Source organism: Lepisosteus oculatus, chromosome 1, assembly GCF_040954835.1.
Source record: "Lepisosteus oculatus isolate fLepOcu1 chromosome 1, fLepOcu1.hap2, whole genome shotgun sequence".
NCBI classification, from domain to species: Eukaryota; Metazoa; Chordata; class Actinopteri; order Semionotiformes; family Lepisosteidae; genus Lepisosteus; species Lepisosteus oculatus.
The window spans coordinates 76,785,335-76,810,720 of record NC_090696.1 but is presented as its reverse complement, the minus strand read 5'-3'; the positions used below and the strand labels follow the sequence as shown (position 1 = coordinate 76,810,720).

Sequence of the window (25,386 nt, the reverse complement as noted above, 5' to 3'; positions counted from 1 at the left end):
AAGACTGCAAACCATTTGACCCTTTTAAATGGCTACAATTCGGCAGTGTTGACGGATTGGCTTGTAGAGAACAAAAAAAAAGCTTCTGTGTACCTTAACTATTAGTCTGCGTTATCTTCTACCCTTAGATCATTTGTTAGGTTTTTTTCTTTTAACGCGTTACCATCCCATTCAGATGAAACCCTAGCATGGTTTTGCTTATATTGAAGGGGTCAGTGTCAGATAGTATGTATCAAAAGAGCCATTACCTTCAGGACAGGTCTTGTTAGAAGACTTTATCTTAATTTAAGTCTATTGTAAAATTTGGTGATTAGTTGTTTCTTTTGAAATCTTGCATTTGTTTTATATCGGGTTTTGTTTGTGTATTCTAACATGCGTGAGGTGTTTTAGGCTAAACAAAAATACTGTAACACCAGCTCTTCAAAATAGATTTAAATGTGTACCTGTATTTATCTTGTTCTACTTTTATGCTTTATTGCCATTTAGACATAAATCGGTTATTTTGTAAGCCAGCAGCAGCTGCTTACTCTGTGATAATATAATGCTCAGATTTCAGACTCATACAGGTTTTGAGTTCATTTACATTCATCTGATATTTAACCATGAAACTGCACTGCTAATCATTATCTATGTTTTTGCTTGAAAAGTGTACAAATAAAAACAGAAGTATTTGGTATGTCATTGCAGGGGCCAAGGTTTCTGAGCTTTAACTATTAAATGCTTAATTTACTATCAGAATTCAAGCCAAGCTCTCTTTCAAAAGTAGAGCCCTATGGTTAATAATGATTTCTTAACTCCTTACACTAAAAGCGCTTTACAGATAATGGGGACTCCCCTCCACCGCCACCAATGTGCAGCCCCACCTAGATGATGCAATAGCAGCTAATGTGCGCCAGTCCTCTCCCCACACACCAGCTCTCAGTGGGGAGGAGAGCCAAGTGATGAAGCCAGTTCAGAGAGGGGGATTATTAAGGGGCCATGGTGGGTAAAGACCTGGGGGATATTTGGACTCCGGGATAATACCCCTACTCTTTTCGAGAAACACCCTGGGATTTTTAATGACTGCTGAGAGTCAGACCTCAGTTTTAAGTCTCCTCTGAAGGACGGTGCCTTTTTACAGTGTAGTCTCCCCATCACTATACTGGGGCATTAGGACCCACATAGACTGCAGGATGAGCGCCCCCTGCTGCCCCCACTAACACCTCTTCCAGCAGCCTCAGCTTTCCCAGGAGGCTCACACCTGCTGAGCTCCAGTGGGCTGCCAGCTGGGAGCTGCAGGGTATAATAATCCAACCCTAATCTTGTCATGTAGGGGACAAGTGTTGCTTCTCTCCCTTTAACAGAAAGTACCTGGGACCACTTTTGTTTTGTTTTAGAAAAGAGAGGTGGGATAATGTGAAGGAGAAAATCCTTAAATTCATCTCTGACTTCTGACCTTTAGATTTTCACGTGCTGTAAGTGCATAAGAACATAGGAAGGGGGACAAACGAGAGAAGGCCCCTTCAGTCCATCGAGCTTGTTCGGTTACAAGTAGCTAATCGATCCCAGGATCCAGAGAGGTCTTGAAAGAAGCCGGGGTTTCGGCTGTGTAGCTCCTTCCAGATTCCCACTACCCTCTGTGTAAAGAAGAGCCTCCTGGTCTCAGTTTTAAATGCACTTCCACATAGTTTCCACTTCTTCCTCTGGTTTGTGGTTCTCTGTTGTTTCTGATGAAAGTTAATTGTTGGCTTTGTCAGCACCTTTGAGGATTTTAAATACTTGACTCCCCTTAGTTCAAGACAGTTTTTATTCTGTCAGCGTATGGCTTTCCTTTGAGCCAGGAAGTGTGTCTGTTTGCTCTTTGTTGTAGTGGTGCATAGATCTTGCATTAACCTGCGGAGGTTTAGTCATACCATTGTATAAACAAGTGTTTGGCTTAAAAACCTGGAAGCTTTTAAAAGTATTTTTTATATGTGATGAATATTTTAAAACCTTTGAATTGGTAAGAGATGGAACGCAGAAATCTAAAGATGTATTTTCCCTTTTCATTTCTTTTTCTTTGTAGGGGATCACATTCGATGAGTTCAGATCATTTTTCCAGTTCCTGAACAACTTGGAAGATTTTGCAATTGCGATGCAAATGTACAACTTTGCAAACCGGTCAATCGGTCAAGGTTTGATTTTAATTTTCTCTTTCAGTCTTTCACTGTCAGATTTGTTATGGCTATTGCACGTATTTTGCTTTTGTTCGAATCTGTTGCTCTTACAGTTATGTGTTTCATAATCTGTAATGTGTTCTTTTTTACTATAAATTGGTGAAGCAGCTGTCCTGAGTACTTTCTCAGATGGACAACATGCAATTTGTTGTTTGTCTGCTTTCCAGTTTTTGAATTTCTTCTGGGACCAGGAAAACAAAATGAAACTGCGTAATTTTTTCTAAATGTGATCTGTACAGATGAGTTCAAGCGTGCAGTTTATGTGGCCACAGGACTGAAACTCACGCACCACTTGGTGAACACAGTGTTCAAGATCTTCGATGTTGACCGTGACGACCAGCTGAGCTACAAGGAGTTCATTGGCATCATGAAGGACAGACTGTACCGCGGTTCTCGGGTAGGGATGGACCATGTGTGGTGCAGTGTTGTGTACATTTGTTTTACCTTGATTTTACAGTGTTATGGGTGAGAGATGGGTAATGATCTTGTAAACAGCTTGAGAACGTCTGTAGTGGGTTTTGGGGAAAACCATAATCCACAGAATGCATTCAAGGTGTGAACAGTAGCGCCACTTCTCTGACCCGGCACTCATCTTAAACCTCGATACACTGTGATGTTCAAACTCTCAAGGCTACTCCAGCCTCTCCTTTGGTCTTCCTTGTGAAAACAATCGTGGTGTTAATGCACAGTGAACCAGCAGTAATTTATAGTAATTCAGATCACAATTTCTATTTGTTTTTAAATTGCAAAGCCAGGGTTACCTGATTTGTTTTCCTAGCCAAAAAAATAATCAGGAAATTATAATAATTTTCACATTTACCATGTCATCTCTGGAGTTCACAGTTTTTTAACATCATATAGCACCTCACCTTTAATCTTACTTTTACTTAATTCACCTGTGTTACCTGTTTTAAATGACAAATGCAAATTTATTTTGTAAAATTACAGAAAAGGAAACTGAGAAAAAATACTGGTTTACTGAACCACAAATCATGTTTTAAGCACTTCCCAGTTTAAGCATTTCCCAAAGTTAAGAAAATTGTATCTCTGCACTCAAAGACTAAGTTGTGTTGTTGAGAGGAAGAATAGTTGTGCATGTTGCACACTCGGTTCCTGTTTAAGGTGCTGTGCTCCCATCTAGTGGTGGGGATAATTATTGCAAGTGAAAGGCTGCTTCTAATACCGCAGATTCGGAATGCATGATTATTATAAACGTTTTCTTTATAAAAGTGGCTTCTCAAATCATCTTACAGAAGAAAATGGGAAGAGGTAGCAGAATTAACCAGTTACATATAGAAGAATCCAAAATTAATTTATAAGAATCCAAAAGAGATTCTAATGAATTACAGTGAGGGTTTGGAATACACTGGAATACAATACATGCTTTATTCATTTATAAGAATCCAAAAGAGATTCTGATGAGTTACAGGGAGAGTTTGGAAGAGAGAAAGAAAGCAAAGAGGCAGGCTCAGAGCCACTTAAATAAAAGCCCTTCTAAAGAAGATAGATTTAAGTCTAGATTTGAACGAGCTCGGGGCAGGTGACTCTCCGATATCCTTGAGGATAGGACTCCAGAGCTTTGGGGTGCAGCAGGAGAAGGCCCTGTCACCCCTAGGGAGTAGAAGGCCTTGGGGGACAGACAGCAGACCAGATGAACAGGGGTTGCGAGGTGGGAAGTAGGACAATAGTAAGTCAGACAGGTTTTCATTTCTGGAGAGATGCAGTTTGCTACATGACTCTTTGAGCAATGAGCCTGCATAGTCTTTGCACCTCTTGAATCACACCTGGATGCAGGCAACAGCTGTTCTTTGAAATCTTAAAGAGCCCCACTGACAGTTACCTTTTCCTGTGCGCTCTGGTCTTCCTGCCCTGCGTTTGTGCTGCTGGGTGTCTGCATCATCTTAATTAAGGGCCTCCGCCGGTGCTATGGCAGGAGAGTGCTCCAAATCTAACCCTTGAATGCAATAGAAATGCGAACATGAACACTGTGCTTCGCCAGCTTCACAGTTAATGAAAGAGATCCTGTCTTTTCCTCTTTCCCTGCCTGTCTCCGGTGCCACCACGGCTTCACTCTGCATCACTGGCCTCTGTCCTGCTCTTCCATGCTTCTGCCGTGCAGGGGTACAAAACTGTAGAGCGGTACACTACCTTCAAATCCTGTATGAAAAAGGAGCTGCTCAGCAGATAAGTAAGTACTCTTTGTGAGCGATTCTGCTCTCTGCACCCATGTTAAATCACAGGAGGCCTCCCGCTGTTTAACATGCTTTCAGTTCGTTCCTGAACGCCGTGTTCCTCTCCAGGCCCGAGTCAGCTCAGTTCTGGGGGTGCAGTGACCACTGTTGCACATCAGGGCTCTTCTGCTGCAGTGGAGGAACCAGAAAGTTTTAAAAAAAAATGCATTAGTTGCTTCATCACATACCAGTTACCAACGAGAGGAGCCTTTTCGAACCGTCTGGCCCGTTTCACAGTCAGTCGCTTACTGATCCCATGAAAGAAACCAGGATATCGGTTTCAATAGCTGGGCTGGGTAGGAGCCTTGTTCCACCCACCCACAACCCTTTGGGTAAAGAGGTGCCTCCTGCTCTCAGTAATAAATCACTCCCAGAGCCGGTATAAATAAGGCATGAACTCTGTCGCAGGTCGTGTTTGGTTCCTCAAGTTTGATTGTTTAGAAAACAGAAGTTCTTTATGTTGAAGTCAGAATTGTGCTCCATTTTTAGAGCGTTGGGATAGTTTTCAAATTTCTCTGTGCATACTTTTATTCATTTATAAGAATCCAAAAGACGTTCTGATTTACCTATAGATTTCACCTTACTATCTCTCACCACTTATATTAATCGAATCGGGTTGCTCTACCTTATTTCTCATAGTACAGACTCCCATATTACAGCATTACATGTGGTTACTGCCTTAATATACTCTACACCCTCGTAGCCAGGCAGTATTTACAACTACGTGTGGGCAGCACAACGGTATTTATGATCCCAGCGTTTCAGACGGGAACGTTAGTACCCAAACAGCGAGTGCTGTTCTCACAGGGCACTTAGAAACCAGTGGGGACGGTCATGCTGACACTGCGTTTCTCGTCTGTGTCCGGACAAGCGCTCCCTAGATAACCCACTGCCCGTCCTGATGCCGCCGAACGCTTTGCAGGTAGAGCCCAGAGCATGGGTTTAAAAGGACCCTCCCCCCAGAAATGTGCATTTTCAAATTTGCCAGATTGTCAGAAGGGGACCGTCACGGGGTATAGTAGGAACGAAACTGCTTCCATTCGGTTCGTAATAATGATGTTTTTCCCCCCCTGTGAAATTCCTCTCCGCCAGGCGAAGCCGTCGGGCACACCGTCTGCCTTCGCCGCGTGTGTGCGGGTCCAAGTCCGGAGACAGGTGGGAGAGCTGTGGAGGAGGTTTCAGAAGAAAGTGTGACGGGTTTTTCCCAAGACGAACTGACGGGCGCGTTGCCTTTGCACTGTGATCTCCCGGGAGGCGCAGCCGCTTGACGGCCGAAACCCCGGGGCTTCGCGACTCAGTCTCTCGCCTGGGCTTCAAGCGCGAAGCTGTGCAATTCTGCTACGCTGGGAGTTCACAAACTATCTTCTTCAAAAATATCTACACCTTAAATTACGGTTAAGCGAGAACATTATTTTGACGTTCCCCCCACAAAGCTTGATTTCAGCAGTTGTCTTTTCTACTCAAGTTACATGATTGCAAATGATGATGATGGGTTGGTCTCCGCAGAGGGCGTTTGTAAAGAGAACTACCAGCAGAAAATGTGCCCAGAATATTGTGACATCCGTTTGGAGCATTTAGAGATAGTGCTTTATCGCAGCGTGATTTTAATTTGAAGGTATGGTAAGAATCGACACGTCCAAGCTCGAAATTCGTATTCTCACTTTTGGCATCTAAAATTCAGGCAAGACAGAAAGCTAACTGAGGACTTGAAGCTCCTCTGATGAATTTTGTAGCGTTTCTGAAAATGTGCTCGTTGCGGTATCCCCCTGAACTCATCCGCTGGGGGGTCTCGAAACGGGGCACCCTTTTGCCTGCTGTTTTTTCCGTGTACCGGCTAGCCCTGTCAGTTTAGAGAAAGTTACAGCAGCAACGTTAAGCTCAGGACCCGCCCGAATGTGCTGAATGTTGAACACCGGCGCGGTGGTTATTATATTTATTTTAATTATGCTACAGTTTAAGTGATTTATTAAACTTCTTAAGTCTTTTTTTTTACATAAAACAACCACACAAGAATGAGTTTTTCTATGTGCCTTGTTGCTGCTCTGATGCAATATAACAAGGGCAGTTGTCATTAGTTACAAAGCTTAGCCAGCATAAATCCAGATAGTCTGTCTATAGGACACACACATTCCTCACACACAGAGAGCTTAAAGATCACCACTTAAAGATCAGCTTTAGAGGCTCGGCACGTTCACTTATTACAATGCAATATTTATTTCCTCTCAAGTCTTAAAATATTGTTGAAATTGTTTTGCATGCATGTATAAGAGCACATGCAATTTAAAGAACATAACCATATTTTCTAATATCTACAGATTGATAGAGATTTTATCATTTAAACACTAAAAGTGTGTTTTAGCATTTGTCTACTGTTTTTGCATTGTTGCAGTTATACTTTAGTATACTGTATGTGCTTTTATTTTATTCTTACAATTCTGCTGTAGTATTTGTGTTCTACATATTTTAAGGCATTGTTTCTGCCTCTAGTTTTAAAATAGAGTCCTCAGTGCTTATAAGTTTGTATAAGAGTGCAGAGGTTTGCTCATTGGCACAGAAGTATATTGCTCTGCTACTATACTTTTTCTGCTATATATCTGCTGTATGTTTTCTTAACATCAGCCTTAAAAAACCTATTAGAAAGTTTTCTTGCACAAACATTTATCAGGTAAAAGTACACATGACAAAATTACATTTTATATTGGGGTTGGATACACATGGTTGTACACACAGAATTGGACAAATAATGGGGAAATATAAATAGATTTAAGTGCTTCTTTAAGTATTAGTGTTTATTGATACTTTCTCTCTTAATTTCTCATATTCACCATTTATATTTGTTGAGGTCTGTGTCTCACGCATGTAGCCACCTTCAAAGCAGTGTGAATTGTATGCTTTGAATGCTGCAAAACATGACAGCTAAACATTTTAAACATTTCTTTTACCATAAAACTGTCACTTTTACATAAAAAGGAATGTTACTCCCAAAGTGTGTTGCACTCTCTGCATGAATAAATTATTTTGAAAGTCCGTTAAAAGAGTCTTTGTTATTAAGGGGATACTTCTGTCTAACAAGGCTCAAGGCCTGTAAAACTAAAAAAAAACCCAAAACTTTGTTTCCACATTTTCAGATTTATGGTCTTCATACATTCGGAATGAGGAATGCGGGAAAGATTGGACCCCGTTCGTCTTTCTGCTCGAGTGAAGCTGAATTACAGCCCTGCAGAACTGTATTTATCTGCTGTCATGTGGTTCACTTATTCCATTTCCATGTTTTTTCTTTTCCATGAGCACAGTTGGGAGATGATCTCCGGCAGTATTGGACAGGATATTCATGTTCACGTTGGGTGTTGTTATTTTGATGAAGATGAACTGAAATACAAAGCTCTGTGTTTTCTTTTTCAGGAACACATCCAATACGCCAGATGTAAACAGGTGGTGGGGTAATAGTTTATTGTTAGGATGTCACGGCATCCTGCAGATTGCTGCTGTGTCTTGTAAGGACTATGACGAGAAGGCCAGGGGTTCCCCAGACTCAAACTCACACACAACACGTACACCTTCACTGTTGTCTGCTCCCCACTTCCTAGACCAATTTTTACAAAACCCTCACAACTCTTTCTGCTGGGGACTGACTGGCTCATCCTCATGTGCTGTCTCTCCTAAAGCAGCATCTGCTGAACCAAACCAGGTACTGGACCATAAACAAACTGGTCAGTGGGTCCCACTGTCCCTCGGACGCAAGCATGGAGCTGGCCAGCTGCAGGCTGCGGAACTGTGATCGCGCCTCTGTGACAGAGACATAGAGAGTCAGATATGCTACCTACAGGGGTCAAAGGGTACTCCAACAAAGTGGCTGGACAACCCATAAGCAATAACTGCTGTTACCTGTTACCTACCAGACCTGATGTTTTACTGGGGGGGTGTCCTGAGTTTTAAAGCAGTACAGAGGGGCAGGGTTTGTGCTCTCTCAGTGTGAAGAAAGTGAACAATTTAATTAATTTCAGGTTTCTACCACGTCTAAGGAGCGTCCCATGTTTTATGGGAATATGACCTAGGAAAGCTTACATAAGAGCATGCCGTGTGCCCAAACTACCTTGTACTCATTTGGTACTCAGTAGTCATTCGATCTCATCCAGCCATGTCTTGAAAGAGTCTGGGTTATCGGCTTCAACAACGTTCTTGGGCAGATTGCTCCAGACCTTCACACTCCTCTGGGTAAACAAGTGCCTGTTGTGCTTTCCCTGGTTCTTGTTCGTTCTGTATAAATCCACTGGGTTGACAGCATCAGGGCCCTTGAGGATTTTAAAACCCTTGTAAGCAGGTCTCCTCGCAGTCTGCCCTGTTCAAGACTAAAGAGATTCCATTCCTGGGGGCTTTAAAGACTTTAAGGCCCTCGGCGTGCTGTTGTGAAGGGCCTCGCAGGAGATGGAATTGCCTGGAGCGCCTGCTTCTCGGTACACCGCTGAAGGCAACAGCAGACCTGGCTAATGTCTGCCAGTTTGGACCGCCTGAAGAATTCCCGGGGAGAGGTTCGAGGACAAAGATAAACCAAGCCTGGCCACAGAAAGTCACTGAATCACTATCACACACCAGAGCTACACCATATTCTGCGGGCTGAGACTTCCCATATCTTCACAGTCATCTAGGACTATCTGATCAGACTGATGTTACACCTCACCTCTGTAATCACCTCTGAAACACAGCCTGCCTGGGAGTTCTTTAATGGTTTGGTAGGATATTAGGATATGAGGACATGACTCATATGCCCACTTGTCCACAAAGAGAACTGAACTGTTATTTCATACATGTATTCATGTTTACTTTCAGGTTTTGTTCCATAGCTCACACAGCTGTAACAGCTCCTTCACAACCCAGGACTTCTGGCACAGCTGTATTACAGTGACTGCCCTGATAGTTGAGTGTCTCTAGCTTGGCCCTGTCGAGTATCAGGCCTGTCCGAGACAGAGGTGGTACTCTGCCGTACAAAGCACAATTCCCAGCCCCTGGGCCCATGTCATGTCATATACATGTCATGTATAGTTTAGAAAAAGTTTAATCATGGTGGCTCAGGCTGGGGCACAGTGTAAGTGCATCATGTGCATTCAGATTCTGTAGATTAGTCTTGAGCGCATTTTAACTTTGTACTTGGAGTGCAATGAGAGTACATAGCAAGGTCAATCAAAATGCACTTTTGATTTTTTTTTTTGTGTGCATTTTTCGCTCAGGCCAAAAGAAGGCAGAAAACGTGCCGTCTTGATCGTCCAGTTCCGGGCACGAAACGCTGCCACTCACTCCGTTTTGTGCATTTCAGACGACTTTCAGGCAACGGAGCTGGTCCCACAGGAGCGATCATCGGTAAAAATAACGTACTCTTGGCGAGGTGAAGAAATATTAGTACTGTACTGCTATCTGTACGCTCCCCCGGATCCTTGATAGTGAAACGACAGCCTTGAGACATTTCGGAGAAACCACGGCATCTTCACATACGCTTTTATTTTAAAAACTCCCCCTTCTTTTATTCCTCTATCCCCCCCGCAAAGAGTTTTGGTCGCAGCTAGAGGATGCGGGCAGCAAGGGAGGTGGCTGTTGTCCGGCAGATGCGGGGGGCAGCATCCGAGGGACGTCATGGCAACAAACCGAGAAGGGGCGGTTCTGCCCACTTAACACTGCGAGCACCGGAGCCGGGCGCCGAGCTGCAGCGCCGGATCTGGAACAGCGGAAAGGGGGGAGGGAAAACCCGACCACATTTTTCTGCTGGCTGGACGCTGTCTCCCAGCACCAATGCAGTGAGGAGAAGCTGTTGACTTAGCTTAGTTTCATGGTGTCCAAATTGAAGATGGCGCCGTCGGGCTCGGGCGGTATAAAGCGGAGATGTCAGAGAGTTTTGTATTGGATCCCGGTCCTCTTTATCACCATCATAGTGGCTTGGTCCTACTACGCCTATGTTGTCCAGCTCTGCATAGGTAAGGCTCAGACAAGCAAGTCACGTTGTGGGACCGCAGGTCCTGAAGCTGCCCGAGTGCGCTTCAGTCTCGCTGTCAGCCCTGAATATGCGCGCAGTTAGCAATGTCAGATGCGCACGGTGTCACACAGATGTTACACATTGACGAATTTGGGAATTGACTCAGCTGAACAGCGTGCGAGGCTATAGCTGTTAACGAAAAACACCGTGGGGTGGATTGAATGTTTAGTGCGCAGTAATGTTGGACTGAATGGCTTTTTTTTTGTTTTTAGTTACAGAAGCATAACAGGGAATAAACTTGAGGAAAAGGGGGAAAAAAAGTGTTGCGAGGATGGATTAACAAAAAAAAACAGAAACACGCAGCCCCAGCAATGTTACACTCTGTAGACAGATTGTACAACTGGAGCCGCAGGGGTTTGCAATAAGAGAACGCTCCAAGTCGGATACGACCCAATATTTAGTTTCGTAAGGACTTCATTAACGTGCTGGCGGGGATGACTAGTAGTAATGGAGCAGCCGGTGAAGTCTCCCTGTCGGTTTCTGAATGCCCCACTGATGGGTAGTGCTTTGTTATTGATTTTCCTCGAGGTGCCGTTCTCGTTTGTTTTGCTATGAAATTAACGAGAATTCTGCCAATGTAGCAAAAGACCAAGACGAATCAAAACGATGTTATATCTTGTAATTATCTTTACATCAGGCCTGTAGTATTCTGCGATGAAAAATCCAGTTTGTTTTGTATATCGAAGCGATCGAACAGGGGACAATGAATGTGTCCAAGTTATTCGCCATATTAGCGACATTTGTATTCTGGTTTACAAATGTTATAAAACAGCTGTTTTTTGGACGAGTACGTCAATAAATGAGCTGAAGCCAATGTTGATTTCGCCAGCTTTCTTTGTCTTTAAAATATTTTGTTATTCGTTACAGATGTTACTACCTAAAACAGGTTTACTCAGGTTTTGAGTGTTATTATATTTAAAGTAACGAGCTTGAATTTAGAGTATGCAGAACACGTTTGGTGCTCAACAGCAATGCATTTTAATTTCGACTTGTACTTCCGTTTGTCATGTCACCATTCAGAAGAGTTTATCTGTTGTGATAAAGTTCTGTTTCTGAGTCTTGAAATGAGCTTTATAATTGCTATGTGGAACAGGCAAATGACTTAAATGTTGCGATGACCGATGTGAGAAAAGGTGGTTCATTTCCTTTTTTTCATCAAAGTTAAAAGGTTAGTGAACATAATACAAGAATAATTGATCACTGAACCCCATCCAATTAGGAAGTTTCGCAGATTGTGATGTGCAGTTCAGTCTCTGTTGTATGTATTGTGAAATTATTGCCAGATCGCTCATTCATGTATAGAAGCATAGCTTCATTTTTAATGTTCTAAGACTAAGACTAATGTTCCAGACACCTACAGTAGCTTTCCTTTAGCCAGTTCGGCAATGGGATAGTGTAGACGCTGTCACAATTTTCATATATTCCTAGATGTTAATTGGATCAGTTTAAATATCACATTTTTCAGTTGACTGTCTAGATGTTTCAAGGTGATCAAAGTGGTATTATCACAATGTTGGAAAAATTCTAAGGAGCTTTGAATTTTTGCTTTCAAGCACACCCTGAAATGTAGAGTATTCAGTGCATCAGTATGACCAAAATCTGACATTTATTACAGGTAATGGTTATCATCGACTTCATTAACATCTTAGTGTGTAGTGTATGTTTTATAATGACAGAAACCTACTTCAGGGCTTCTCAAATCCTCTCATATATCCTTTGTGTTGAGACTTAAAAAAGCTTTCTGTACCGCAACTGTAAAATATTTTAAATGTGCTTTGCAATTTTTATAAACAATGTGAATACTGCAACATTACAGCACAGGCACACAACTAAAATATTTGATTAGTCAAATGTTTAGTTTAATTAAGGTTTCAATCAAGCAATTAGTCCAGTTGGAATATAAACCAGCAAATATTGAGACAAGTTTATGCAAGGCTGCTTGGGGGATGTAGTGCTGCTTGTTCTACAAAAAGCAAAAGTTGTAGTTGTAATTAGAGTTGAACTTGAAGAAGCTGGAGTTGAAGATGTAGTTGTAGTTGCCTAACAAAATTATTCAGCGACTTCCTATGGTGTCTCATTATGTGGAATTACAAAATGATGTATAACCATTTGTTAAACTTGATACATCATTAAAAACTACTTTTTAATATTATATAGTAAATATTCTTATTTTTTTAATATTAAAAAAGGGTTAGATTAGTTACAGTAAAAGTCAGCAAAAAATAAGTAAGATAAAGTTTAAGTATACCGATTGCATCGATATTCAGACCCATGAACTGATTTTTCAGTTGAGTTCAGTTTGGCTGCAAGTTCATCTCCAGGCCTTTTCGAGTCTCTACCAACTTTGCACATCTGCTTTATGCAATGTTTGTCCATTCTTCTTGTCAGATTTGCTCAGGCCCTCTCATAGTGTTTGGGGACTGCTTAAGGACAGTTGTTTTCAGGTCTTTCCACAGATTCTCAATAGAATCAGGACTTTGACTTGGCCCACTCAATGACATTTGCACATTGCAGTGTAGCTCTGGCCCTCTGATTTGGCTCACTGTGCCCATGAAAAGTGAAATTGTGTCCCAGGTGTAGGTCAGAAGCAGGTTCTCCTCTAGGATTTCCCAGTACCGTGTTCTATCTGCAGCATGTTCCCCTCAGCCTTGACAGGCCTCCCTGCCCCTGCTGATGAGGAGCAGAACAGCCGTATATCACAGCGCTGCCACCAGCACACCTGACATCAGGGCTGGTGGTGACTGCCTGATGCACTATGATGGGTCCGTGTCAGATGTAACTCTTTGCATTTATGCCAAAATGTTCAAACTTGACCTTGTCTGAGAAAAAAACCTTTTTCCTACATGTTGGCAGTATCATTTAGGTGCTTTGTTGCAAACCCTGTGTGGGAAGTGAATGTTTTTTTTTGTCAGTTCCATACAATTCCACTCTTTAAGTGACTGGGCTGTTGTTGTCCAGTGGCCATTATCTCCCATCTCAGCTACAGAACTGTAAGCTATTGTGTGCAGGAGGAGTTATGCTTAATGACTAAGAGATCTCGGAATCAAAAACACAACGTGATCCACTGCAGTTTACACGGTTAAATGTAATTCTTCATTCTGTGCTTTTTACACGTACATCTTTTCTTAAGAGGATAAAGTGGTATGGAGGCCACTCTTCACACAACATATCTACTTTAATTTTTAAAATATCAAATCTTCAAGTCATTACACAAATTGACCTACATAAATTAAATATTCTTTGCACAATGAGAATACACAAGGTTGCGCTCAGGGACCGGTTTGGCTGTAAAAAGCTCTGATCTAGTTAAATCCTTGAGCACTGCCTGAAACAAGAGAACTATTCTTTTAGCAGATGACCAAGCATAACCCTGCCTTCTGCAGAAATCACAGTAAATAGCCTATTCTCCTCAGTGCTTTTTATAAAATATTAGATTTGCATTATTCAAGGAGTCTCCAGGGAGTCTCTGGGGAGTGTCAGAGTGATTTAGACTCTTTTTTTTTTTATTCTAAGCAACATATAATAATTGTTTAGTCTGTTGCTGTAGGCTCGGAGGCCTTGCAGGTGGTGATACTTTATCCAGCAATGCACTGAGAGTTCTTGTGGGATCACAAAGGAACATGCTGTGCTCGTTGTTCCCAGATTCTGAATCTGCTGCCTTTATCCTTCTCAATCAAATGGCTGCCCATCATGCTGTCCAGTTCAGAAAGTGAAAAGGAGTGTTTTTACAGTCTGTTTGTCAGCTTGCGGCTGCTTGATGCCCTTTCATCTGCTCGTTTCGTCTCTTGTTCAGAATGTGGAGATGAAAATGGACCAGGTGAGTGTGGGGTTGCAGTACTAGCCCTGACGTAATTAAACTGACGTCTGCACAGTCAGACGACGATGAGGAGGAAATTCCCAGTAGCAATGCTGGGAAAAATATGACTGGCCAGCAAAATGTGAAAATGAGCATGGAAATGTTGGGATGCAGGTTGTTATCAAGCAGATCAATGTGCATTTCATTTTTGTTTTTCGCCTTCTAAATCTTCAATCCAATCTCGAAATGCAAAAAAAAAACAAGAATTGATATGACTTTTAATGCACAAGAATTACAGCTCTGATAGTTACATGCAAGCCTTTGCAGACATTAGTGTTGACATCCTCTATACTATCACCAGTATGCTGTGCTGTATATAGGTGCAGTGTGAGTGTACCTGTGCACAAGCAGAAGGAGAGTGGTGGGAGACAGTCAGGCTGGTAGTTCAGACAGGCCTCAGGATATCTAGCTGTAGTTTATGGCATTGTTGGATGTTCCTGTGCCGAATCGGACATTTTCAGAAAGGGATGAAAGTGATGACAGAAAAGCAGGTGTAGTAGTTCCTAGTGACCAGACGTTATCACAGATTCAGTTAAAAGTATAGTGAAAGACAAAAGGTTTTCCAGAATCCCCTGTCAGGAGCAGAGGTGGCATCGCTGTTTTGCATTAAGATCGCAGAAAGTGTTTTTAATGTATTTTTTTCCTAATGAGAAATTTCAGAAACTATATATGCAAAATAAATAAAGTAGCAAAAAAATCGAATAAAACTGCAATCTATATGGTACCACAGGTTTGTAGACATGGAGCTCTGTATTCAGTGGGTATCTACAGCAAGAAATGTTTGCTGCTGTACATTCAGTTCAGTCCTGTTCTGTTTCCTGTTCTAATTAATTTGTTTTCCGAAGACTGAGAGGCAAATACATCCTCACGCCCGTTTTGCTGTTTGTTATTGAGAGCAGAGTGAACTAAAAATACCCCGTCTCTTAGGACTGGCAAGAGTATTGGCAGATATGCAGTTTTATTTCCACGAGACAGCAGAATCTGTGTAATCAGGGGAGTCTTTCAGGCTGCTTCTTCCCCAGGGACTCTTGAAAACTACATCACATTCACAGGCGTGTGCACCCCTCACACGGAGCAGGAGATATCTGATTTCAGGCGGGGCTTCGCCGTCGCACACAGGGATGGCCCTGGAGGGAACAGGCGGCCGCCGAGGGTGAGATTGGCGCCGTATTGCATCATAGTGTGGTGCCAGCCGGAGGACGTGAGGTGGAAAGTGCTTGCAGGGTACCTGGGAGGGCAGTCATGTGGCAGACTGTCTCACACAAGTGACTGCCAGAAGCGTCACCTGTACACCCTGGGGCTTACACCCGAGGGGCACCACCTGTGTCACGGGTGCACGGCTCAGATACCCCCCCGACTCCCACCCCCTGAGCCATCGTTCCTCCGCCGGAAATGCGGAACGAAGATGCAGGGACTGCAGTACGTGTTCTGCCCAATACTTGTTTTGAAGTTTGTTTAGATGTCTGCAGGCGGTCTAGTGGTCACGGTGTTTCCAGAGGGGTCAAGGCTCAATTTAAATGCCCACGGGGATTGTGCCAGGGCGTGGCTCTAGGTGGAATATCATAGTCAGCCTCCTGTGGTCACTTTGTGGCAGAATAATGCTGACCGGTGCTTTCTGAGTGGATTGTAAAGAACAGGAATGACTTGTCTCTAGTAATAATTCATTACAATGTTATTTTATCACTGCTGTTCAGGGCTGATTTCAGATTGATGTTACAGCATTAATGTGTCAGTGCAAACGGAGCTCTTGGCTATGAACAGAATGGCCTCCTTTTGTTTGAATCCTTACTCATGCTCTTGCTGTTTCTGAAGAGAAGAATGATATGCAGGATACTGAAGTACTTCTGCTTAAGCAAGGAAGATGTGCTAGTGAAATAAGTCATTTCATATTTTTGATGTGTTGCCATTTAATATGCTTCAGTGTTTTGTTTCCTTTGTTTTGTTATTGTTGAGCTGGTGTCTTTGGAAAGAATTTCCAACTGAGTCTTTTCTGTTTAATAATAAAACTTCTGTCTTTTAAGGCTCACTTCATCTCCCGTCTGATTTAGAAACATTTTCCATTCGTTACGGAGAAGGGCTTCCTCTGAAATTATTTCGCTGGAGGGAAGAACAGACAATGGTCTTCCTTGAGCTCTCCTAGTTTCAAACTAGTACAGCGGGTTATTTATTGGAACATGCACAGCTCCAGATTGCACTGTGATCTGAGGTTTGCCTCGAATAATGGAGGAACATGCCTGCGGACAGCGTCTCCAGAGCACAAGACGTGATCCGATATGGCTGTGTTATTCCAAACAGCAGTGCAATCGAATGGATGTCGCAACACAAGCTGACAGCATTCCTCTTGTTTTTTTGTGTATACATTTTCTTACTAAATGCCATGATAGCTAGCTGCTACCTCTTCTAAAACTTACTGGGCGGAACGGTGGCACTGTGGCTGGAAGGTTGCCGGTTCAAATCCCGCGGCCGGCAGAGGAATCCTACTCCGTTGGGCCCCTGAGCAAAGCCCTTCACCCCAACTGCTCCAGGGGTGCTGTATAAATGGCTGGCCCTGCGCTCTGACCCCCAGCTTCCCTCCCTGTCTGTGTGTCTGTTTCGTGGAGGGCAAACTGGGGTTTGCGAAAAACGAATTCCTAATGCAAGAAATTGTATATGGCCAATAAAGTGATCTTATCATCTTTTCACCAGTGTAAAATCTTATAGTTAGCAAAATGCCAAACGTGTTTTGGAGATGGGAAGACAGTAGTATTTTAACCACTATTATTCTGGACTCTCAGGAACACAACAGAGAACTGTAAGATAAAAAAAGATTTTGATAGGGGTTTAATACAGGGAAGAGGAGCTTGTTTCGGTGATGGTTAGGAACTGAATGGTTTTCAGGGTTCTTGTGAAAAGGTTGCTCAATGATGAGCAGGGCATTGTTTGGATCTACATACAGTATATTACCAAACAATCATCTATTGCAGCTACTGACACCCTGCACCTGGAATTGATATATTTCTTATATTCTAACTTATTTAGTCAACTTTAACTTAGTAAAGAACAGAATCTGAGATCTAGATACCATGATTTTACTTGACTGTTTCTTAAACAACTGTTCTATCAGATAAATTATTTGAGATCTGAAATGTCCAGAGAATCCCTTAATGTCCTGGGAAAGACTGATCTCCACTGGAGATAGGAGACCACTGTGGCATTTTGACCAGTTCAGCTCCCTGCTCTCACTGCTCTCACAGCATGAAAACTGTACAATAGGAAGATAATTTGCTCAGCCATGTTTTAAGTTATATTTAACTTATTTTAATTGGTTTTCATGAACATGGGTCATTATATCTTCATGATAATGTGTGATGTAACACAGTTATGGAGCACAATCTCTAAAGCAGAAGTAATGTTGTCTCCAAGCACAGGGATCTCTTCAATAAGGCTTGTTTTGGCTGGCTCGGAAAGTCCGCTGTCCTTCTGTGTGCTGGGAAACCGTTTTCAAAAAGACAAAGGATGAAACACTCCACTTATCACAACCATTTCCTCAGCCGCTTCTGTCTCTTAAACATCCAGGATGAGAAAGACAGAGGATTAGTCTTGTGTTGGGTCTGGGAATTGCTACAGTTATGTGACTTTTTCACTGACTTTTAAAATGATAAAAAGAAACTAGAATTATTGCAAAGATTAGTTTTAAAAACTTGAAATACGGGGTCTTTGCAATCAACTATGGCCATTTTCTTCCTTTTAATGGTATTATAAGACAGAAAGGATATGTGAGCACATCCTCACTAGGGGTTCTTTGCATACCCTCCTGCTGTACTAACAGTGATGAATAAATACTATTGAGGTTTATTTCCATAGTCTTAGGATATTTAGAAAATATAATTCTGACAACACAGTCTTACATCTAAGTGAGAACGCACAAATGAGTTTAGAAGTTCAAGGTTCAGTACATCATAACTTTGTGGAGCATTATACATAGAGATGCTGGGTTGCTCTCAAACAACTTAGTCGTTTTTTAATTTGGTTTGTGACACAACGTAATGGAACAAAATAATTTTTAAAAGGTTTATTAGACTCACCTTAAGTGTGTATTGATATTCCACAAAATCAAATAAACTGCAACAGATAAAGCATCTTTATTTTGTGAGTGAGTGTGTCCATAAGTACTGGTATTACAGTGGGGTCCTACAGTGTGACTCTAATCCAGGAAAGACACTAAAACGTTTATCGTGATATATTTTCTGTTTACAAGTATGGGGATTATAATAAACATCCTGTAGAGCAACCATGTTTTACTTGTTTGCTCTACATTTTCTGTTTGTCATTTTACTGTTTTACATGGTGTCAAGTGACTCCAACAGCGGACAGAAAAATAGGTCAAGCAGAGATTGCTCCAGGATACACAGTTATCCAGGCAGACAATACGATTAACTCTGTCGTTGCACTAAAAGGATAATTGACCTTGCATTCATATGCAATTATCTTGGTATCGTGCCATTTATCAATGTACTGAAGCTACATAGGTGAATTATCCTTTAAAAGATCCTGAAAAATATTGCCTATTCTAACACATCAAGATTTTCTGTAAAGGAACAAGTAAAGCTTATTTCTAGTAGGCAGCTGCACCAGCAGGCATAGGCTGCAAAGGAAGACAAGAAACACAACGTTTCGGCCATGGAGCCTTCTTCAGGTGTCACACCTGTGTTTCTTTCCTTCTCCTTTCAGCAGGAATAAACCTTTACTTGCTCCTTTGAAGCTTATTTCTATGCTGAAAAGTATAAAGCAGTCAAAACTCACTGTTTCACCTATGGAGTTTTCTCCACAGTGCAATTAAATTCAAATTCTGTGTTTCCTGTTGGGGTGCTGGTTTAAACTCTGGTACAAGGCTGTTGGGCATTTCAAAAACGTGTGCAGTGCTTACAGAAATCAGCACAGACTTATCCTGTATGCATCTCAAGAAGTAGTATTAATATGCATATATAGTTCAGGTGGGCAGCTGTGTCAGCATGCGTAGGCTGCAAAGGAACAAGTACAGTAATAGGTTTATTCCATGCTGAAAAGAGAAGAATGAAAACACAGCGTTTCGGCCGTGGAGCCTTCTTCAGGTGTGACAGCACGCCCGAAACGTTGTGTTTTCTTTCTTCTCTTTTCAGCATGGAATAAACCTATTACTTGTTAATATGCATATGTAGGTCATGTGCATTGAAAATTAAAGTTTTACTCCAAAAAATACAAAATAATGAAAAGCTGTGCTGTGTAGAAATCTGGTGTGTAAATTTGGAAACCCAGATGCAGTGAATGAGCATTGGGTGTCAAGTCCAACTCGCTAAATAAAACATCTGTCATTCACTTGCTGGTCTGTACAATCGCTTTTATTTAGTGATCGCGATGAAAGCAGGAAGTGTACTCTACAAGAAGGTGCTTTTAATTTTTTAGCATCATGATTGTATGAGAACTCAGCATTAGTTCTTGGATCCAAAGGGAAATCTTGGCCTATGTCCTTCAGCTGTTCCCCTGGAGATCAAGTCAAAGGCTGAGACACACGATCTCCTCTTGGATAATTAATGGGCTCATTGTGAGACTGCATGTCACCTGTCTTGCGCTGTGAAATTCAGGGACGGTAGATTGGCTGTGAGTTGGCATTTTTAGTGTTTTTACTGTGGAAGTACTAAAGAGACAAGGTGAGCAGAAGTTAGAGGGTTGCTGCTTGTGCCAATTTGGAAAGCAAATTATTTATATGCATATAATTATTGATATGGAAATTATAAAATATTAATAGTATCAACAAAAGGCATATCATCCAATTTATTTCATTAATCAGTCTTTTTATTTGATCTTGAAATCAGAATTGTTCTTCTGTTTGCACGTTAAAGAGAACAGAAAATGTAATTGCATTTCTCTCGTTTCTTTCAGAGTCCATGGAAAATACTGGAGAAAAGAGTAAGTAATTGTGTGTACCCCGACTCGAACCCTTTGCTTGCTGAGTTAGACTCCAGCTCCCCCTATGACCCCGTACTGGAAATAACATTAGAAAATTGATGGATGTATTAATTAATTAAGTAAATGCATTGCTAAATTCTGTTGAGCTGAAGCACTGTGCTCTAACACTGCACCCTGGATAGAAAATGGGTAGATTATTTTTAATTCAAAAATACTTTTAACTACATTAAATCTGAACACTACGATTGAATTGACAGTTAGACTTTTCTATGGCCTTATTACATTTTTACACTGAGTCTGACCATCGCAAAGGTGATATACTGTATATAATGTTTCTATTCAAAATATTTTTATATCATATTTTTTGTACTCAAATGAAAGCAGTTTGGTGCTTGAGAGGCTTTCATGATTTTGTAAACTCCATAAAATTATTTGTCATATATATAGCAATTACTATTACCTCCCCTCAAGAGCTCTGATTAGAATGAACTCCAGTAACAATTCTCTACAGTAACATCCGTCTTTGTCTTGTTTTACAGTTGTCTGCCTCGTAGCGTACCACCTCTTCTTCCTCATGTTTTCCTGGGCCTACTGGAAAACCATCTTCACAAAGCCTCTGAATCCCCTCAAGGAGGTGAGTGCTGGTCTTGCTTTGTGTTATTAATAGCCAGCATGGAAAACAGCAGACACTGACACTCCAGAAACTGAAGAGCTGTACTGCATTGTATGGCATCAGATGTGGCATTTTTTTCTTGCTACTATTCCAATCCAGTAAGACCACAAACAGTAGTGTATTCTAATAGTAGCTGAGGACAGGACTGACATTTTGTATATTCACATGTTTTCTTCCCAGTGAGCATGATGGGAACACTTTGCCTATGATATAACAGACACTGTTTTAGTTGACCTGTGTGTTCTGCTCAGGCGTGTGCAGCAGTTATGATCGTAAACATGAAAGCAGGAATATCATTTTAAAATGCTGCTGAAACATGCTGCAATTTGAATGGGATTTTCAGTGGAAAGCTGAGTGGAAGGGAAAGCACATTCTGTTACATTACATCCCACAGATGAAACATGCTGTTTTTCACTGAACAGCTATACAGTACGTGACATACCAGTACAACAACTAACTGTCACAAAATTAAAGAGCATGTGAGACCTACATCTTGCTGCTCGTTATCTGGTGCGTGTGATAAAGGTATTGGGTTGCTGTTTTGAGGGAAAATATGTTGTAGTTATTCTGTTTAAATGCCGGCCTGATCCTAAGAACCCAATCCAAGCAAAAACAATTTTAGAAAATATTTTAGGTACTGACAGACTACTGCAATATACTTGCATCATCAAAATATCTGATTTCCCCACTTAGAACGTCCAAACATTGAAAGAGCCCAGTGATTCTTTTTAGAAATCCCAGCAAAAGGCACCAGGGGTCTCTGCATGTAGAGGCAAGAGGATATTGCTCTTTATTGCTTAATTTCTTCATCGTTTGCAGTTTCATCTGTCGTACGCTGACAGAGAGCTCTTGGAGAGAGAAGATCGAGGAGAAGCACAACAGGAGATCCTGAGAAGAATAGCAAAGGATTTACCCATCTACACCAGGACCATGTCTGGAGGTACAGTACCTGCAACTGGAGATTTTGTCTGCTACAAGTGTCTGGTGATAAGGTAATTCACCGATTATTGTGGATCAGGATGCACGATGATGGGTGCTCTCAGTAACCGCTCCACTAAAAGTTTATGTTTCAGGAGTATGTGCTCACATGCTATACAGTTAGGTGACTCTTCCACTAGGTTGTCTCCTAGCTTATCCTGGTCCACAGGGGAGAGCGCTCATGGTGGTCGGACACCACATGGCACACTTCTGTAGAAATCTACAACGCTGCATAGAAGATCTGCCCATTTCACAATCTTAAGAGAAAATAATTTAAGGGACGTTTTACAACAGGGAAAGGCTTTGGATCAATATGGTATTTCCCTCTTATAAATAAAAGTACACATGACTTATTGGTGATCTAGTTTCTGAAGAGCTCTAACTCGCTGCTCTCTCCTCAGCAATCAGATACTGTGACCGTTGTCAGCTGGTGAAGCCGGATCGATGTCACCACTGCTCTGTCTGTGATAAGTATGATTGATATTTAACTTCCTGACATTAGTACCTAATTAATGTGGAATTATTGGTCTGTGATTCATCACTTTTACCATAACATCAGCAATGACTTGTTCTTTTGCATTTACAGATGTATACTCAAAATGGACCACCATTGCCCCTGGTATGTTCTATGTTATCATTTTGATCTCCATGTACAGTAAATGCTACAAAGAAATTAAGTCTTCCGTTATATTTTGTTTCTGGGAGAATAGACCTGGTCAATGCTTGAATCCAAATAGTTCAGGACAGTACCTAACGGTTAAGCATTTACTAATGACTGTAGTGATGTTACTACTGTACTGTGCTATAAATGAGCAGGAGTGTGAATGTATTCCTACCTGTTATTTATGCATCAGCTAATGACTTTAAGAATGTCACTCAAATAATTAAACAGAAATATTAGTTACTGTTCTGTGCTGTATTAAGGTAAAGTTTAAGTGTTTGAGTGAGAACTTTTGAGTTGTGGAACCAACTGGAGATTAAAACTCTGGAAGTAATAGGAATTTAGTTTCTGTTACATGAGTTTTCACCTTATGAGCAGTTTTCAAGGAGAGAATTAAGCTCATGTAACAAGGGATTACTGTAGTTTAAAAGCCTTGTCTACCTTCGACAGGTGCAGTTTTCTGACAATATCAAAGCTTATGTCCGGTAATTGTCTAGTTTCTTAATGTCTGTTTAAAATCAGTGGTGGTTTATGGTAATGACAACTGATGAATTGATGAACTGGTAACTGAAACAGTAAAATAATGTAGTAAAATGATGTGAAATTACAAGACAGTCATGATCTGGAACCAGAAACAAGTGTGTGAGAAAGTTCTTGGCCTAGAGAAATATGTCACACCTGATTTATTCACACAGCTCATCTCCTGACACATGTCACTGTTGCTATAAAAAGCATCATTCAATGTCTTAATTCGACTGCTGTGCCCCCTCCATTGTCAATACACACATCTGCAAGGAGCTGAATCTGGAGATACTCTACCCCTGTAGTACCCTGGCTACAGAGGTCCATTGCCTCCGTAGGGACTGTCTGCTAAAAGTAAATTCAGTGTATCTTTCTCCCTGGATACACAACCAGGGATGCTCAATACAGTTTTTTTTCAATACGTTTTTTTCTTTATGGTACAGCTTAATAAGTTTTTTTTTTCTTTATGGCAGTAGGGCTGAAAGAAAGATTGGCAAACTGGTGTTTCTGTTGCAGTAAATATTGTTTTTTTTTTAAAGAAAACCGTCGTCTGATGACTTTGAGTATAAATGCTTTATAGATTGTCTTTCAGATAGATGTTTTTCTCATCCTCTGGGGCAATTTATTGAATATTCTCGAGAGTGTTGAGACAAAGCAAAAGGCAACTCCCCATGCTCATGGTGTATTATCTCACAATTCATCTAGCACAGCCAGGCTCAGTAGAAGAGGGGAGGGAATTTGTACAGATATCTATTTTAAAGTGAATTGTTACCGATAAGGCAAAAGAACAAGGTGAATTCAGCAGACATCAACTGGACTGCATTGTAATGCATTGTACTTAGCAACAGCCATTTAAAGGAAAACTTAACTCAAGTTTGACAACCAAGTCACTTTCATCCCAGCTGTGTTAAAATATGTCTTTTCCATCATTTCCCGAAAGCTATATACTGTATAGCATAAGAAAATGTGTTTTTCCTTACTGGACACACACTTCCCCTTCTGCAGCGGCTCCTTGGCAATTTCCCTCATGGGATCAATAAAGTATCTGTCAATCTTGGTCACTCCTCACTCTGCAGGGGGTCCCGGCCCCTCATCCTCTGGCCAGGGGGAGTTTAGCCACATGCTCAATAAATGTCCTGAAACACTTCATGTTCTTGTGCGTCAGTGTTTCCCATGAGCCTGTGTTATTAGAAACAAGTGTGTGTGCTTCACCCGCAGTTGCAGGGATTGTGTGTTCTGTTGTGGGACAGAGTTCGATGTCATTGTGTCTTTGTCAAACATGAGACGTACCGCACAGTGCATTTTGTCTAATCCCGTTCTGTGTTTTGTCAGGGTGAACAATTGTGTGGGATTCTCCAACTACAAGTTTTTCATGCTTTTTTTAGCGTACTCTCTTCTGTACTGCGTGTTCATTGCTGCTACAGACTTGCAGTACTTCATCAAATTCTGGACTGTAAGTTTGCCTTAGTCTTCTTGTCATTTCAAGTTATGTGAACAGCTTAATGTCTGTTAATACTGATTAAGACAGTTAATTTAAAATGGGTTGGAAGCTTATACAGTATGCAGCATGGATTCATTACAAACAGATTTGTCTGTACATTAAAAAGAAAAAGTGCTTTCTAGTATAGAAATGGTTAATTTCATGAAATGTTGTGAAATGAATGGCTTTTTAAATTCTGATCTTATAAACATGATTTTTTATCTCTTATTTTTCAACATGCGAAGGCTGGTGGTAACATACATAAACATCTTATTCAATATGTGGTAGGAATCCTAGCAGATCAGTGGCATTGTTTTTGATGAACACTGATTGGCACTGCCTTTTCTAGGCTTGCTAAATATCCTGGCATCTGTCTGTAGAAAATAGATTTAGATAAACTAGAACATAGACACAAATATTTCACTGCTCTATAATCGCTTTGTATTGGTGTTTACATTCCAGATAATCAAACTGTGATTATTCACAGTAGTCTTAGAATACAGCATGGTTTTTAAAAGTACTGGTCATTCATACCATGCACATGCATGAAGCATCCAGAAAAACGATCCAATATTAGTTCTTACCTCATTCTTCTGATCATTGCCGATCATTGATCATGCCAGAATGAATAACCCCTCTGTCTTGACTCTTGCAATCTCTGTCTGTTCCTGATCTGCGTGTTGTTTGCATGTGTCTTCCCAGAATGGTCTTCCTGACACCCAGGCCAAATTCCACATCATGTTTCTGTTCTTCGCTGCTACCATGTTCTCTGTAAGCCTCTCCTCGCTGTTCGGGTACCACTGCTGGCTGGTCAGTAAGAACAGATCGACTCTAGGTAAGGCG

At 41.3% G+C, this 25,386-nt stretch overlaps 2 protein-coding genes across 7 annotated transcripts in view; both read left to right on the top strand.

The window, feature by feature from the left end:
- Nucleotides 1-7,453, top strand: part of LOC102694997 (calcium uptake protein 3, mitochondrial) — a 36,066-nt gene extending 28,613 nt beyond the window's left edge. For all 5 annotated transcript variants that reach the window (XM_069193425.1, XM_015345722.2, XM_069193426.1 and 2 more), the window contains 4 exons: nt 2,045-2,153; nt 2,435-2,592; nt 4,315-4,383; nt 5,519-7,453. In XM_069193425.1, the coding sequence (XP_069049526.1) occupies nt 2,045-2,153; nt 2,435-2,592; nt 4,315-4,383 (336 nt within the window). In that variant the 3' untranslated portion in view covers nt 5,519-7,453. The remainder of the gene's footprint in view (nt 1-2,044; nt 2,154-2,434; nt 2,593-4,314; nt 4,384-5,518) is intronic.
- A 2,494-nt stretch (nt 7,454-9,947) lies between these two features.
- Nucleotides 9,948-25,386, top strand: part of zdhhc2 (zinc finger DHHC-type palmitoyltransferase 2) — a 29,738-nt gene continuing 14,299 nt past the window's right edge. The window contains exons 1-9 of one of the 2 annotated variants that reach the window (XM_015345724.2): nt 9,948-10,389; nt 20,203-20,229; nt 20,769-20,863; nt 21,722-21,842; nt 22,282-22,351; nt 22,467-22,499; nt 24,396-24,516; nt 24,789-24,827; nt 25,246-25,378. In XM_015345724.2, the coding sequence (XP_015201210.1) occupies nt 10,245-10,389; nt 20,203-20,229; nt 20,769-20,863; nt 21,722-21,842; nt 22,282-22,351; nt 22,467-22,499; nt 24,396-24,516; nt 24,789-24,827; nt 25,246-25,378 (784 nt within the window). In that variant the 5' untranslated portion in view covers nt 9,948-10,244. The remainder of the gene's footprint in view (nt 10,390-20,202; nt 20,230-20,768; nt 20,864-21,721; nt 21,843-22,281; nt 22,352-22,466; nt 22,500-24,395; nt 24,517-24,788; nt 24,828-25,245; nt 25,379-25,386) is intronic. The other variant, XM_015345725.2, reaches the window with a different exon arrangement.